Source organism: Dasypus novemcinctus, chromosome 13 (genome assembly GCF_030445035.2).
Source record: "Dasypus novemcinctus isolate mDasNov1 chromosome 13, mDasNov1.1.hap2, whole genome shotgun sequence".
Classification (NCBI taxonomy): Eukaryota; Metazoa; Chordata; class Mammalia; order Cingulata; family Dasypodidae; genus Dasypus; species Dasypus novemcinctus.
Window position 1 is genome coordinate 81,605,157 of NC_080685.1, and position 18,330 is coordinate 81,623,486.

At 36.8% G+C, this 18,330-nt stretch overlaps 1 protein-coding gene across 1 annotated transcript in view; it reads right to left on the bottom strand.

The window, feature by feature from the left end:
- Window positions 1–6,373: 6,373 nt before the first annotated feature.
- F13B (coagulation factor XIII B chain) overlaps window positions 6,374–18,330 on the bottom strand; it is a 46,700-nt gene continuing 34,743 nt past the window's right edge. The window contains exon 11 of the mRNA XM_012518763.4: window positions 6,374–7,541. Coding sequence (XP_012374217.1) covers window positions 7,324–7,541 — 218 coding nt within the window. The 3' untranslated portion in view covers window positions 6,374–7,323. The remainder of the gene's footprint in view (window positions 7,542–18,330) is intronic.

Genomic DNA, 18,330 nt, shown 5'->3' on the forward strand with positions numbered 1-18,330 from the left:
ACTTCTTCATTTGAATTATAATTTTCAAACTACCCATTCTCTTCAATTTTTCTCAAAGGAATCATGCTGGATTCCCCTAAATTAAGTTTTAATGTATAATATTCTATCTGATCTTTCTTTCTATGAAAAAAAAAAAGACAAAGATGTCTACAAATTCATAATTTTCACTGAAAATTTAAAGTTTTTCTGTGCTGAACCAGGCAGAGGGTGATTACCCTAGAGTAATCACCACATTAGTACTTCTTTGGTCTTTGACTCTCTGTCCCTATAAGACAAAGATAAAGATGCCAAATCATCCAGGTATCATTTGCTTTACTATTAATCATGACAAAAATCATCCAACAGCATAAAGTTCTTTAAAAAGCAAAATGGCAATCATTGTAAAATCATCCTCAAGACCTCACTACATCTAATTGAAATAATAAGTAAATAAAATTGCTACAGTTTGCCAAATCACCTTGCTGGATTGTGCTTCTTTGTCAAGCAATCCTTTAGTTCTTCTATTACCTCACTCTCTCACTCTACATGACTTTTTAAAACTTTCTCCAGTCTTTTCAATCCTTCAACATCTCCCCACACCCCATATTCTCAACAGGTGGCTTTCCCTGCATCATAGAGAGAATTGTAATAGTTTGACATGAGTGACCTTGGTACAGTCACAAATCCAGTTCCTCCTCCATCCAAGGGCATCCCTGCATTTGTGCCATAGGTCCCATATCCTTTCGTTTTTTCAGGAATCCTCTGCAATCTACTATGCCATATTTCCCCAGTATCTTCACCTGTTCTTCTTCAGTGACTGATTCCCATTTAATTTAAACATGTTCAAATTTCTCCCATTTCATTAAGAATACCTCCTTTATCCTAGTCTCCCCCTATATTCCATCCTGCATTTCTCCCTTTCACTGTCATATCTATTGACAAACTGATAACATTCACATTTCTTTTTTATAGTACCTTATATTTGTTTTGTAACCTGCTACACAGTCTAAATTTTATGCTTAATGACACTCTGCTTTCAAGGTAATCAAAAATATGCAAATATCATTTTAAGTTCCCATTTCCTCTGATTTTTCTTTGATCAATCCAGCCATTCCTTATTAGTTTTTCTTTTTCTGAACCTTTTCCTTTACCCAATCACTAAATTTAGACTTCCCCAAAGCCCAGAATTAGGCTATCTTTTCTCACTTTGGAAATCTCATCTACTACCTTAGTTTTAATAAATACCTGTTACCTGATGGCTCCAAATTGTGCCCAGTGCTCTGTTCTGATATTGAGGTGTATATGTCTCACAGATTAAGTTCCCCTGGAAGCCGGGTCTGAGGTGAAAATGTCATATAAGAGGTTACCAAGGGAGAACTCTTGGGAATCACACCTTTGGGAGGGAAAGGAAGGAATAAGGATGGAAGAATATGATTTCCAATGCAGTTTCAACAGAGCCTTCAGCCAATCCTATGGGGAATTTTGAAGCTGGAATTACACTTTATATTTGTCCCTCATTGGAGCAAGTAAGAATTTCCTTTATAACTCCTGTGAATCAAGCTCCATAAGAAGGGACCATTACCTTGGGAGAAGAGTCTCTCCTCCACTGAGGCCACCCCCTTAAAGATCTGATCACTGAGACCTTCCTATTCACAGGAGCTGGGAAAATAAATTCTTCATTTCTGAAGGGGATCTGGCTGGTTTATCAAGGATCCAATACAATAATCCACTACTTAATATCTTCACTTAGCTCACTCACAGTTACCTCAAAACTAACGTTTCCAAGCTGAAATCTTCATGCTAATCTCCCCTTCCTCACACAGCTTCTTCTTCCAATTCTTTCTATCACAATTAGATGGCTACCTTATCCATTTAGTTAAACCAGAAACGTAGGAGTTCCCTTGAACTCTTTTCTCTGCCTTACTTCCACTCCACATCTAATCAATTACCAAGACCCAAGGAATTTACATCCTAAATATCTCTTTCTTCAGTCTTGTTTGCACCATCCTTGCTGCTGCCACCTCTGCAAACAGCTATCATATCTCACCTGGGCAACCACATTATTTTCCTAAGCAGTTTCCCTATGCCTACACTTTTTCCCCTCCAGTCCATTCTCTCCATACTGCAGTCAGTAATATCTTTTTAAAATGCACATATAAGCATCTCATTTTATTCAGTGACTTCCCAAATCTTTAATTTGGCCTGCGAAATCCTTCACCATCAGTCCTCCAACCTCTCCATATTTTACCTTTCTCCATTCTCTGCTTCACTCTTTCCATTCAATGCATACTAAATTTTTTTAGCTTTTTGCAAACACCATTTTCTTTGCAACTTTCCCACGTGTTCCTTTCTCTACCTGAAATGATTTTCTTCCCTTTCTTAAAATCTCAGCCTATGTATCACTTCCTCAGAGAAGCCTTCTTAAGCATCCTAGACTAGGCTGCTCCCCCTGGTGTTCACTGTCAAAGAAAAACATCTTTCCTGGAACATCTCATCTTCTAAGGATTTGCTTAATATCTTTCTTCCCCACCACAGCTCAAGACCCACAAGGCCAGAAACATTGCTTATTTCATGCATTTCCATGTCTTCATTGCCTAATATAATGCCTAGCCTACGGTACATACTCAGCAAATACCTGATTTTGCAGATGTCATTCCCTCTACCTGGCATGTCTTTTCCAGATTTACAAACCTCAGAATTACTTTCTTCCTGGAAGCTTCCTATAGTAACCCACAACAAAAAAGTCAATTACTGCCTCCTCACTGCTGCCATCTTACTTTCTATTGCATTTATAATACTTGATTTCAAAATAATTTGTAGGTTAAAAGCTGCATTGGTCCCTTCCCAACAGAATTTTTGTTCTTATGGTTATTTTTCTTTAAGATTTATTTTTTTGTTGTTTATTTCTCTCCCCTTCCCCTTTCTCTCCCGCTCTCCCTTCCCCCAGTTGCCTGCTCTCTGTGTCTGTTCACTGTGTGTTCTTCTGTGACTGCTTCTATCCTTATCAGCAGCACTGGGAATCTGTGTTTCTTTTTGTTGCGCCATCTTGTTGTGTCAGCTCTCCATTTTTACCCCACATACAAAAATCAGTAGATTTCACAATTGACAAATCAGAAAGTGTAACAAAATTGGTTCTATATCCTCACATGACAATTTTTACCTTCAGCAAAGAAGCAGCCTTCAAATTTAACAGAGAATGGCATCTCCAATTTACAAAAAAATCTCACTAGACCTGCCATGCCACCATCCTTATATAATGTCTGGCCTTTAGGTGTTTGAGTTTGCAACCACAGTAGATGTTTGCCTCTTCTACTAGCCTGAGTAGTTGCTTGCCTCATGAATTCCATGATAGACTGACCTGAATTTTATTCATCTATGAATCCTAGCAGGTTTCCTGGGATATGACAAGTGCCCCCAAAATGTTCATTAACAGATTTATTGATGAATTGATTGAAAAGGAGTAATGCTTTCCTATTACTTAATTTCAATCAAGTTTCAATTTTATGGTATCCCCTGTGGAAAATGACTGTAGGGGATTAATTAAAAGAATGAATATGAACCCAAGGACAGTACTAAAAAGTACATATTTAACATTTAATGAATTAATATTTAACACACAAGAGTTAGATCCAGTTGTGGCTTCACCTCCAGAAGAACCTATCTCCTTTCCCAGCATAGAGAATTGTAAATTAGGGGTTTGAAAGAATGCTATCATATTGAAAAGATAAGATCTTGAGTTAGATGACCTGAGTCATCTCTGAACAGCAGATATGTGCTTAGTTCCAACAACTGATCCTAATAAAACTCTAGTACCCAGTTAGTGCTACTACATAAACTAATGAATGAACTATAGTAAAAATTGGAAGAATAACTGCCACTTCCAATGAAACAGTGAAAATATTGCTGTTTCAGGCCAGCAAAAGACCTTGATAATAATGACACTGCCAATGTTTTGTCCTTCCAGGACCCACTGATTTCAGATTTTGTAATCTGCCTGATTCTAAGAATAACCTGATCTAAAAAAACTACTTCAAAAGTGTAAAATATAAAAATGGTTAAAGTCATTCTTTTGAAAACTTGTTCCTTCAACAATATTTGAATATATGGGTAATCCATTACTACGAAAAAAGATATATTATCAAGCTTGTAGCTAACTTTAAAATTCATTTAAAAAGTACATTCCATGCATTGCCTTCCCCCCAGCATGGGACATGTCTCCTGGGGATGAGTCTCCCTGGAGCGGAGGGATTACTACCAATCACTAGCTGGTGATGCAACTAGAAAAAGATCTTGAATAAAAGGGAGAAATGGTAAAGACAAATGAGTTTATATAGCTAAGAAACTTCAAAGTTAGTCAGAAGGTCATTCCAGAGGTTATGCTTATGCACATCTCAGCAGGATATCATTGACTGTGGAAGTAAATATCGCCTCAATAGCAGGGCTCCTGAGGTCTCTGGAGACATCCACACACTTACAGGAAGGGCAGACAACTCAGAAGTTTGGCACCCTGCCAGCGGGCCCTACTTGGAAACTTATGCTCCCCAGTATGACAGAATTGAACTCAGTTGTTGTTTCCATACAGATGGCTCTTCTGTCCTTCTATTTGAACCTACAGTTAGTACTACAGGTGATAGGTGTATGTCCAGGAGACTTAAATCTTTGGGCTGTCATGTGCCAGCTGGACCCTGAATCTCAACAGAATTGCCAACACCTACTCTCCAGTTCATTGGACTCACCCAGGACAACTAACAAGGAGATGACAATGGACAATGACCATCCCAAGGAACCAAGAGAGTATGCATCTGTTAGCATGACAGTCCCATCTGTCACCTACAGGATCTAAGCCCCCTCTCAATTAGAGGTTGCATGGGCATCACCGTCCCAGAATCTTTAGAACTGGGGAATGAACAATAGACTAAGAGTCGACTAACTGCTATTCTACTATAGACCGATTGGAAGTCTAGCAATGGAAGAACTTCTATCACTGGGGTGTAGAGGCAGTGGCCACTGGAGGTTCTAAAGGGAGGGAGAGGGAAAAACAGATGTATTATGGGGACATTTCTGGTACTTGGGAATTGTCCTGAATGACACCACAATGACAGATACAGGCCATTATATACCTTGTCATAACTTATAAAATTGTGCAGGAGAGAGTGTAAACTACAATGTAAAGTATAATCCACGCCTAGTGGAAATGATCCAAAATGTGTTCATCAATTGTAACAAATGTACCACACTAATGAAGGATATTGTTAATGTGGAAAAATGTGGGAGGGGTAGGGAGCAGGGCATATGGGAAGCCCCTATATTTTTTATGTAATCTAAGTATCTTTAAAAAATATTAAAAATTATATTAAAAAATACTTTACAGTTATAAAGACTGAAGGGCAATTCTCTCTGCATTAGAATAAAATATATCTTCTAATTTTAGTTAGTTTCTTATCTCTTATATGTTTGGTTTTTAAGTGTTGAAAATATTGAATTATAAGTAACAGGAAACCCAAACATTAATGAAGATGATAAAGATAAATTTGAATTTTTGTACACATATTGGAGACAACAATATAGTCCAGTGAATGCATAGATGAAATTTGTAATAGATTGAAAGTATACAATAAGAGTTACATTACATTTCAAACTAGCCAAACTGGAAATGAAACATTTTACTGGATTTTATTCATAAATAAATAAAATATTCAGTATAAACAGTTTAGATTCAAATCTTCAAGTATATAGAAATTTAGGGGGAAACGGACTTTGGCCCAGTGGTTAGGGCGTCCATCTACCATATGGGAGGTCCGCGGTTCAAACCCCGGGCCTCCTTGACCCGTGTGGAGCTGGCCATGCGCAGCGCTGATGCGTGCAAGGAGTGCCGTGCCACGCAAGGGTGTCCCCCGCGTGGGGGAGCCCCACACGCAAGGAGTGCGCCCGTGAGGAGAGCCGCCCAGCGTGAAAAGAAAGAGCAGCCTGCCCAGGAATGGCGCCACCCACACTTCCCGTGCCGCTGACGACAACAGAAGCGGACAAAGAAACAAGACGCAGCAAATAGACACCAAGAACAGACAACCAGGGGAGGGGGAGGAATTAAATAAATAAATAAATCTTTAAAAAAAAAAAAATTTAGGGTTTTTTAACTCAATATTTTTCTTCTTAAAATTGTGCTTTATAAAAGATTTTATGATGTGTTGAAATGCTATTCTTTCAGCCATTCATTTTATGTCCTTAAGCGTTCTTGATAAGACTGAATCCTCAATGAGAGAGAAACATAAAGATTTTGAAATCATCAATTCTAGTGATGTATTAATCACAACCCTTTAACATTTCATCTAATGAGTCATTTTTAAGTAAGTACTGATTAAAGAAAGTAGCCATATGTGATAAATAATACCAACCATTCCTTTTAAAAACTTTGTCATTTATTACACTCATCAGTTTTTACATTTTTTGTCTAACTTATTCATTCTCTTTTCTCTTGGAAAAGAGAAAATCAAGATACTCTAAAACTCATATAAATAGCACAAAAACACATTTACCATGTGCATCTTATGAAAGTTTTTTTTCTTATAGGGCTCAAATGTCTTCAAAGCTGTCCTTTTAAAGTTCATATAATTCATTTTTTACATTACTAGAAGAGCACCACATGCACTTTGTCATTAGTTATTGTTTTAATATTCTTAGTTGAATAGAACAATTTCCTTTTGATATCTTATCTCCAAAAAGATAAAAATTCTGATTCTATAAAATGATTTACTATTTGGAATTATTTTAATATTTTTTAGGAAAAGATCAGGAATGTTTTCCAATAACGAAATAGTAGAAAATATATTTTTAAAATGCTCATACATGGAAATACTTCAGCAAGTGATTCTAAATTCTTATATAACAATATGGTCATGAAAAAATACCATAATTTTAATCATCATTATTAATTTGCTCTTGTCTCAGGAGAAAGATTTGAATAGCAGTGTTTCCCAGACTTTTTTAGTTACATATGAACTTATACTGGGAAGAAGGAGAAAAATGAGATTTTCTCTTATTTCAGAAATATAAAGGTTAAATTTCTCAGATTTAAATATTTTTCACATAACATTTATTTACTTATCCAATTGCCAAAGTGTCACAAATATCAACTAGCAAACAGTGTTTTAACATCAGATAACTCAGAAAGCTTGTTGAATTAATTAATAATTCTAGGAGGTGGCTTGGATTTTCAAAGACTAAAGAAAATAACAGTTCTTCCGTCCTGAAAACCATAAAGTAGACGTGCTGTAGAACTTAATGTTTCTGAAAGGTATAATGCAATATATTTCTGGAAAAAAAAAAGCTGCAGCTGAAAGGCTCTTCTTACCTTTCTCTTTGAATACATCTTGGATATTTTAATTGCCCCCTGTTACATTGCACTCTAAGTTCAGATCCTATAAAAGATGACTCAGCTATATAAGTGTCTCTCTTACAAAGAAACTCAATGTACTCGCCATGGAGAATGTACGGTCTATTGTCAAAATCCCATTTCAGGAGTAAATTATTCTTCTCCATTTCAACAGAAGATAAAGAACAAGGTTCTGAAAAGAAAAAGAGGAAAAATGATCTTAATGCATCTTGGTATAAATTTAAAGTATTGTGTTACATACTCATGATGATTTTAAAGCCTCAATGCGTGAGAATGAAAAGTAAGCTAATGAGACTTAATCCTGGAGTCAAATAACATGTTCAAACAACACAGAAAACATTCTGACATTTATCTCTGTGGTTCTGAATTTGGAGAAAGAAAAGAGTATATCCTGCCTGTCGTTTAGTTAGGTTTTTTAAAGTTAGCACACACACACACACAAATGTTTTTCAGGAGCACTGACAGTTACTAGTGGTCACTGAAATAATGTTCTTTTGCCTTTATCTTTATTACAAAGTTCTAATAATATAGTAGTCATGAGCACAAACCATTGATTCCTGGGCAGATAATACTTTAAGGAAATGTCAAAACAAGCTGGATTCTCAACACAAACACAAGCAATTCGTGACCCTGATGTCATTCCAGGTGATGGACAGTTTTCTTTCTTTTAAACCTCCAGAATTTCAGAACTACGAGATTGGATATATATATATATTTAATTCTAAGCTTTGAAAGTACTCTTGTGGCCATTTCCTTATGTATTAAAACAAAACAAAATAAAACCCGGAAGTAAGCATTAGGCTATCCAACAAACTTCTTTGATTTTTCCATGATAAAAATATGGTTATTATTATTATTATTTTTTAAAGATTTATTTATTTATTTAATATCCCCCCCTCCCCTGGTTGTCTGTTCTTGGTGTCTATTTGCTGCGTCTTGTTTCTTTGTCCGCTTCTGTTGTCGTCAGCGGCACGGGAAGTGTGGGTGGCGCCATTCCTGGGCAGCCTGCTCTTTCATTTCACGCTGGGCGGCTTTTCCTCACGGGCGCACTCCTTGCGCATGGGGCTCCCCCACGCGGGGGACACCCTTGCGTGGCACTGCACTCCTTGCGTGCATCAGCACTGCACATGGCCAGTTCCACACGGGTCAAGGAGGCCCGGGGTTTGAACCGCGGACCTCCCATATGGTAGACGGACGCCCTAACCACTGGGCCAAAGTCCGTTTCCCAAATATGGTTATTTTTAAGATACCAAATTACTTCAGAATATGGGGTTGTTTGTGTCCTTACTTACTACTTGGGTAAACTAGCACTAATTAGTAGCTTCTGAGTTAGTTACATAAAAAGGTGGAGAGTTGCTAATAAAGCTTACAATCATATTCCTATAACACATTAACAGACTTATTTATTCACTTGTTCATTTAACCAGTAACTATTGAATGCTTATATTCCAAATGTTATGCTACATAGTGCCATGGACAACATAAAAATGGAAAAGAATTATTAAAACAAGCTAAGTCTCTAATTGGATTGAGGATACCTGTCCCTACACTAGCTGTTCACAATGGATAGGATGACTATTCTCCAGAGGAACATGACATCATCCCAAACTCTTAAAATTTCTAATACTTAATATTATAACAGAAACACACACACACAAAAAAAAACCTAGAAAATAGAAATAAACCCACAGATAATCCAGAAATTGAAGTTTTTAGACTAATATTAATAATGTGATTAATATGGTCAAGATATAGATGTTAAGATAGAGTATTTTACTGATCAATTGGAATCTACAAAAGAGTATCAAGAGTGAAATGTACAAAAAAATACATAGGGCCAACATAAATAACTTTGCTGCAAATAAGGACAAAGATAAAATTTCAAAAGCAGCAGAGTTAAAAGGAAAAGAAAGGAAAAGAATAGAAGAGAAAAGAAATAAAGTAAAGAAAAGGAAAAGGAAAAGCAAAGAAAAGACACCAAACCTTCAAAGGAGTATCAATAAGAATATTTCAACAAATAGAAACCAGCAAAGGATAAAAAGACATCTTTTAAAACACTGAGAGGAAATAAGAACAAACTAGACTTCTATATTGAAGAAAGGTATCCTTCATAAGTGAAGGATTTGCAGATTAACAAAAACATAAAATAATAAAGAAATAAGGAAGATTTTTTCAGGCAGTAGGAAAATTAATCCAGTGAAAAACAGAAAAACAAGAAAGAATAAGGAGCAAATGGATTGAAAAGTATGTTTGCAAATCTAAAAGAATCTTATGATGCAAAATAAATAATATTAATAATACCTTTAGGAACTAAGCTATATGTAGAATTAAATGCTTGATGCAGGAATAGAATAAATGAGAAGCATAATATAATTAAAGTGTTCTAAAGTCCTAAAGAAGTGGCAAAATTACTCATTTAAATTGGACTGTAGTAAGTCAAGGTTGCATAATGTAATCTCTATGATTAAAAATTAAAAGAAGCCTAGAAAAAAGTATAATTTACAGAGGGAGAAAGGGTATAAAAAATTGATTCATTCATAAGAAAGTAAAGGAAAAGAAAAAGGAATATAAATCAGGTATGTAAGTGAACTAAATACCCCATTATAAAGAACAGATTGTAAAGACTTCTGGAAAAGGACACCAGAATAGGTAGGCATGGCTCAACTCTCTCACAAAAACAGTGGAAGAAGGGCAAGAAGCTGTTCAGGGGAGCTGCTTTGGAGATCTACAGACCAAGAGAGTGCTGCACATCCTCTAGGAGGGTGAGGGACAGAAAAACAAAGAAGCCAAAATGAAAACTGTGAGTTATCATTTGAAGAAATACTGGCTGAAAACTTTTCAACCCTTATTAAAGACATAAATACCAATTTCCAGGAAGGACAATGCACCTCAAACAATAAATCTAATAGACTTACTCCAAGTCACTTACTAATTAGAATGACAAATACCAGAGAAAAAGCGAGGATTTTGAAAGCAGCAAGAGAAAAGCAACTCATCACATACAAGAGAACCTCAATAACACCAAGTGCCAATCTCTCATTAGAAACCACAGTGGCAAGAAGAAAGCAGGGTGAGGTATTTAAGTTACTGAAAGAGAAAAATTGCAATCCAAGAATTCTGTATCTAGCAAAACTGTTTTTGGAAAATCAGGGTGACTTTAAAGCCTTCACAAATAAACAAAAACTGAGAGAGTGCTACCAATAGACCAGATTTATAACAGGGAGTGCCACAGCCTAAAAGGACAAGATAAGGGCAAGACACTTGGAGAAGAGTATAGAAATGAAGGCTATTAGTTAGGGTAACCCAAAAGGTAAAAAGAAAGACAATAATATAATAAGATATGACAATGGAAAGCCAAAGGATAAAATGGATGAAGTAAGTAATGCCTTTATAGTAATAACAATGAATGTTAATGGATTAAACTCCCCAATCAAAAGACATAGACTGACGGAATGGATAAAAGAATATGAACTATCTATATGCTGTCCACAATAGACTAAACTCAGACATAAGGAAACAAACAGGTTGAAAGTGAAAGACTAGAAAATCAATTCTATGTAAAAATAGGAACCAAAAAAGGTCTGAAATAGTGATACTAATATCAAACAAAATAGATTTTACATGCAAAACTGTTATAACAGATGAAAAAGTCTTTATATATTAATAAGAGGGGAAATTCACAAAAAAGAAATAACTATAATAAATACTTATGCACCTAACCTGGGTGACCCAGGAAATAAGAGGCATCACACTGATAAAAGTAAAGGGATAGAGTGCATCCTTGGCTGCATAAAGGGACTCCTGAAAGTTAATCTTCAGGAGATGAGAGCAAATTGATTGGCTTCTTCCAAAGAGGAAAGGCTGTGCATGACTTGGATTGTTACACACAGTTTTGAGTTTGTCCCTTCCCCTGGCAAAGGAGAAAGGTAGGAGAAGCTTCATCAGTTCCTGGGGCAATACAGGCAACTTCAACCTCCACAGCTTATAGCACCAACTACATCCTTGGCTACTACTACACAACTAGTAAGGGAGAAAGGGCAAGAAAGCTCTAAATTAAAAAGAGAAAGGGCACCCAGAATAAATAAATCTAGTAAGCCAGATTCCAAGACACCAACAAAAAAATTAAAATCCATAATACAAAAAACAGGAAGATATGGCTCAGTTAAAGGAATAAGATAAGCCTCCAGATGACATAAAAGACTTGAGACAACTAATCATAGATGTTCAAACAAATCCCCTTAATGAATTCAATGTGATAGATAAAGAGATTAAGAATATTAAGAAGATACTGGGTGAGCACAAAGAAGAATTTGAAAGAATACATAGAAAAATAGCAGATCTTATGGGAATGAAAGATGCAATAAATGAAATTAAAAATACACTGGAGTCATATAACAGCATATTTGAGTAGGCAAAAGAAATGATGGTAAACTTGAATACAAGGACTCTGAAAGTGAACATACGAAAGAACAGATGAATAAAAGAATGGAAAAAATTGAACAAGATATCAGGGAACAAAATGACAGCAAGAGAATGTGCAAACATATGTGTCATGGGTGTCCCAGAAGAAGAGAAGAAAAAAAGGGCAGAAGGAATATTTGAAGAAATAATGGTAAAAAAAAATTCCTAACCCTTTTGAAAGATATAGATATCAGTGTCCAAGAAGCACAACATACTTCTACCCAAATAAATCTGAATAGACAACTCCAATAGAGATATTAATCAGAAAGTCGAATGCCAAAGACAGAGAGAGAATTCTGAGAGCAGCAAGAGAAAAGCAATGTATAACATATAAGAGGTACACAATAAAATTAAGTGCCAATTTCTCATAAGAAACCATGGAGGCAAGAAGGCAGTGGTATGATATAACATATTGCAAGGGGAAAACTACCAGCCAAGAATCTTATATCTGGCAAGATTGTCTTTTGAAAATGAGGGCTAGTTTAGAATATTCATAGATAAATAGAAATAGAGCGTTCATTTAAAAAAAAGAGACCACCTTTGCAGAAAATACTAAATGATGTGCTATAGCCTGAAAAGGAAAGACAGGAGAGAGAGGCTTGGAAGGGAGTCTAGAAATGAATATTGTATCAGCAAAAGTAACTCAATGTGTCAAAAGAGTGATGAAAGTAAAAGGTGACACATAAAACCCAAAGGTCAAGATGGGTGAAATAAGAACTGCCTTTACAGCAATAACATGGAATGTTAATAGATTAAACTCCCCAATTAAAAGACACAGACTGTAGAATGGATAACAAAATATGAGCCATCTATATGCCATCTAGAAGAGACTTACCTTAGATCCAAAGATACCAATAGATTGAAAGTGAAAGGCAGGAAAAAGATATTCCATGCATGCAGTAACCAAAATAAAATTGAGTAGCTATATTATATCAGGAGATATAGACTGTAAGAGCAAAGCTGTTATTAAAGACAAGCAAGGACATTATACAGTAATAAAAGGGATGATTCACCAGGAAGAAATAACAATCATAAATGTATATGCACCTAACCAGGATGCCCCAAGATACATGAGACAAACACCAGCAATATTGAAGGGAGAAATAGATATCTCTACAATAATAGCTGGAGACTTCAATACACCATACTCAGCATTGGAGAGAACATCTGGGCAGAGGATCAATAAAGAAATAGAGAGCTTGAATAATATGATAAATGGACTAAGCCTGTAGATATATGTAGAACATTGCAACCAAAAACAGCAGGATATACATTCTTTTCAAATGCTTATGGATCTTTCTCTAGAACAGACCATATGTTGGGTCACAAAGCAGATCTCAATAGATTCAACAAGATTGAAATTATACAAAATACTTTCTCTGATCATAATGGAATAAAGTTGGAAATCAGCAAGAGGTGGAAAAAGGGAAAATTCACAAATATAGAGAGATTAAGCAACACAGTCTTAAATAATCAATAGGTCAAAGATGAAATTTTGAGAGAAACCAATAAATATCTTGAGATGAATGACAATGAGAACACAATTTATCAGAACCTATGTGGGCAGCAAACACAGTGCCAACAGTGAAATTTATAGCCTCAATGGTTACATTAAAAAAGAAGAAAGAATTAAATTAATGACCTAACTACACAACTGGAGGAACTAGCAAAAGAACAGCAAACTATTTCCAAAGCAAGTAGAAGGAAAGAAATAACAAAGACCAGAGTAGAAATAAATGGAGTTGAGAACAACAGCAACAAAAAAAAAACAATAGAGAGAATTAATAAACTAAAAGTGGGTTCTACCCTCATACACTGCTGTTGGAAATGAAGAAGAATCCAGCCATTCTGGAGGACTGTTTGGTGATTCCTCAAAAAACTAGCTATAGATTTACCATATGACTCAGCAATACCCAGAAGAACTGAAAACAAGGATATGAGCTGATAAATGCACACCAATATTCCTAGCAGCATCATTCACTGTTGCCTAAAGTTGGAATCAACCCAAATGCCCATGAACAGATGAATGAATAAGTAAAATATGGTATATGCATACAATGGAACACTACTCACCTGTAAGAAGGAATACAGTGCTAACACATGGGATAACATGGATGAACCTTGAGGACCTTATGTTGAGTGAAGCAAGGCAGGCATTAAAGGACAGATACCACATGACCTCTCTGATATGAATTAAGCAAATCAAGCTGTTTCAGAGAGCTAGATAGGCTCTCAGGAAAGATAGGCTTACAGAAAATAGGAGGGGGAGAAGAAGGCTGTGAACTGATGCCTACACAGGCAAAATCCATGATAAAGTGGAAGTAAGTAGCTGTGCAGTGAAGGGATATGATGGGGGCATAGGGATACTATTGGGTGATGCTTTGCAGGCTTGAGGGGGACTAGGGTTGGGAGGATGGGTCAGATGGTCCATGGAATTGGGGAAAGGGTTTGAGGGAGCAGGTGCACACAGATGATTGTCAGGTATGTGGTTGAAACTATAATGTTCAGAAAACTCTTTAGAAAACATAATAAGGAAGGGCTACTGGTTTAAGATGTTTGACAGAGGGCATCTGGCACAGGGTGCACCTGGGGCAGGCTTCTAGGGAGTGTGTGAGTGCTCATCTTGTCATAGTTATATCAGTGGATGGAGACCCATACAATGAGCAGGAAGGTGTTGCACACCCATCCTGGGGAGGCCTGATGATCTCAGAGGGGTGGGTGTCTCTCTAGAGCATAGGTGGTTCCCAATGGAGGAGGACAGACTAGTGTGTCATGCCTTCAGCAATGTTGCAAGTATCTATAAACCTTGTCCCTTAAGCAGTGAAGCATAGTCATCACCGTGGGCCCCAAGGGGAGATGGAGAGAGGAATAGAATAGATGGAAGCAGGGGTAATTGGGGGGTAATGGAAGTGTACCACAAGATCATGCAATGATGTTAAATTTCACCAAAATTTTATAAAAGTGTACAGTCTAAAGTATAAAACATAATATAATAAAAATTTTATAAAAGTGTACAGTCTAAAATATGAAACATAATTTAATCCATAATGGAGCCATGGTTAGTAGCTATGTTTCAATATATACACATCAGCTGTAGCAAATATAACATCCACATGTAAAAAGATCATTGTTGGCGAAGGGGAAAAGGGTTTGATGTTGGGTACATGGGAGTCCCCTAGATTGTATATGTGACTTTACTGTGACCTAAAACTTTTTTGAACACATAATAAAAAAAATTTTTTTTAAAGAATGTAGACACTGAGAAAGGAAAGGAAGAGATTGCTTTGTCACTATACATACGGGGTAGCACCTATTACAGTGATGAAAGGCAAAACATCAAAAACAAAGTTTTATATTTTTCATTTTTTAATACCCCAACATTTATTTTTTACTTTTTTTAGGTTTTCTAAATTATTATGTATTCTATTTCTAATCTTTAAACCTATCATTACTATTTCATTTTCCTACTAAATGAATTTGGCAATATATTAGGCTTCATTTTGAAGAAGTTTGGATCACAGAGGGGTTCAGCTATGGCAGGGGAGGAGCACTGTTGTGGGCTGTCCTTGATGGGGGATGCATGGGTGGGAGGGACTTCTCCAGGGCATGCATATAGGGTATATAAATATGTCTGGGTATTTGTTGGGTATTGTCATAACAGGTAGATTTACACATGACAACTGAGGGATTGCTGAGTTCCCAACCAGGGCAACTCTGCAGCATTCCCCAATGGAACAGCAACAATCCCCCAGGTGCAAGGGCAAAGACCAGTGAAGAAAGATAATCCAATGATGGGCCCTACTGATGACTATGCTTATGATCCTGTATGCTTGAAATTTCAACTAAGCCTAGAGCTTCAGGGTGCCTAAAAGTTACCTCCTGAGAGCCTCCATGTTGCTCAAATGTGGTCACTTTCTAAGCCAAAGTCTGCAAGTCTGCATGTAAATGCATTACCTAACCCCCAGCAGGGGACATGACTCCCAGGGACAAGCCTCCCTGGCACCAAGGGATACTACCAATCACCAGCTGGAGAGGCAACTAGAAAAAGACCTTGAATAAAAGGGGGAAATGGTAAAAACAAATTAGTTTATATAGCTAAGAGAATTCAAACTGAGTCAGGAGATCATCAGAGGGGGTCACACTTACACAGATTCCAGGAGAATCTCAGAGCCAGACAAAGTAGATAGAACCCCAGGTAGTGGTGCTCCTGAGGGCTATGGAGACATCCAGGTCCTACAGTCATGAAAGATGGCTCTGGAGTTCAGTCCTTGCCAGTGGGCCATACGTTGGAATTTGTGCTCCTGAATGTGATGGAGTTGGACTCAGATGTTACCTCTCTATGCATGCCTTTTCTGTCACTTTCCTGAACCTGTGGTTGATGCTGGGGTTGGTGTATGCTCAGGACCTACTCTCCAGTTCATTGGACTTACTCAGGTCAGCTAACAGGGAGGTGAGGATGGTCAATCACCATACCAGGTGTAGCAATTTGATATTATTGATGAATTCCAAAAAGAAGTATTGGATTATGTTTGTAAACTGATCTTTTCCTCCAGGCATATTAGATTATATTGGATTCAGAGGTTTACTTGATTAGGTAGTCAGGTAAGCCTGTTGTGCCAGTAAAGGCATGGCAAAGGACAGAGTTGTAGGTTTTTGATGTTGGAGTTTTGATGTTGGAGTTTGATGCTAAAGTCTTAAGCTGGAGCCCCAGGAAAAGAGGAACCCTGGACCCAGAGAGAAGCAAGATCCTGGAAGGGAGGAACCCAGGAGACCTGAACTCTCACAGATGTCAGCAGCCATCTTCACATGCTCTAACATGTAAAATTAGACTTTGGTGAGGGAAGTAACTTATGCTTTATGGCCTCGTATCTGTAAGCTCCTACCCTAAATAAACATCCTTTATAAAAACCAACCAATTTCTGGTATTTTGCATTAGCACCCCTTTGGCTGACTAATACACCAAGGCACTGAGAGAGTCTGCAACTGCAAGCAGGAGAATTGCATCCATCAACATGTGGGATCTAAGCCCCTTCTCAATTTTCAGAGGTGGAGTGGACATCGCCATCCCAGGGTCCGCAGGATGGAGGATTAAAATATGGATTAGAGTGGACTTACTGGTATTCTACCATAGAACTATTGTGACTCTAGCAATAGAAGAAATTGTATCACTGATATGGAGACAATGGCCATGGGAGCTGCTGAGGGCAGGGAGAGGGAAGAAGAGGTATGATATGGGGCATTTTCAGGACTTGGAGTTGTCTTGAATGATATTGCAGGAACAGATACAGGACATTATATATCCTGCCATAACCCACTGAATGGACTGGGGGAAAGTGTGAACTACAATGTAAACTATAATTCATGCAGTGTAGCATTGCTCCAAAATGTACTTATAAAATACAATGAGTGTGCCACACTGATGAAAGAGGTTGTTGATGTGAGAGGAGGGGGGTGTGTGGGACTTCTTATATTTTTTAATGTAACATTTTGTGTGATCTATGTATCTTTTTTTAAAAAAGGCAATAAAAATTTGATTTACAAAAAAAAGCAGGTTCTACAAGTAGATTAACAAACTAGACAAACTCTCAGCTAAACTGACAAAGAAAAAAGAGAGAAGATGGAAATAAATGAAATAAAATATGAAAATGGGGACATTCCTACTGACGCCACAAAATAAAAGATTTCCTAAGAGGATACTACGAACAACTGTATGCCAAAAAATAGACAATGTAGATGAAATGAAAAAATTCCTAGGAATATACAAACAACCTACGATGATCATAGAAGAAATAGAAGACCTCAACAAACCAACCACAAGCAAAGAGATTGAAACAATCATCAAGCAATTCTCCAAAATAAAAAGCCCAAGATGAGACAATTTCGCAGGTTAGTTCAGTAGAACATTCAAAGAAGCATTTAATACTAATCTTACTGAAGCTCTTACAAAACCTGAACAAGAGGGAATGTTTCCAAACTCATTCTATGAATCCAATATCACCTTAATTCGAAAGCCAGATAAAGACATTACAAAAAAAAGAAAATTACAGACCCATTTCCTTAATGAATATGGATGCAAAAATCCTCAAAAAAATACTTGTTAGTTAAATCCAACAGCACATGAAAAGAATTATTCATCATGATCTAGTGGGTTTTTTACCAGGCATGCAAGCATTGTTCAACACAAGAAAATCAATCAGCATAATACACCACATTAATTAATCAAAGAAGAAAAATCAATGATCCCATTGATGCAGAAAAGGCATCTGACAAAATACAGTACCATTTCTTGATTAAAAATACTACAAAAGATAAGAATTGAAGCAAACTTTCTTAACATAATAAAGGTCATATACGAAATGTCCCATTGTACTCAATGGTAAAAGACTGAAAGCTTTCTTGCTGAGATCAGGAGCAAGACAAGGATGCCCACTGTGACCATTGTTGTTCAGCACAGTGCTAGAGGATCTAGTTAGAGCAATCAGGCAAGAAAAAGAATTAAA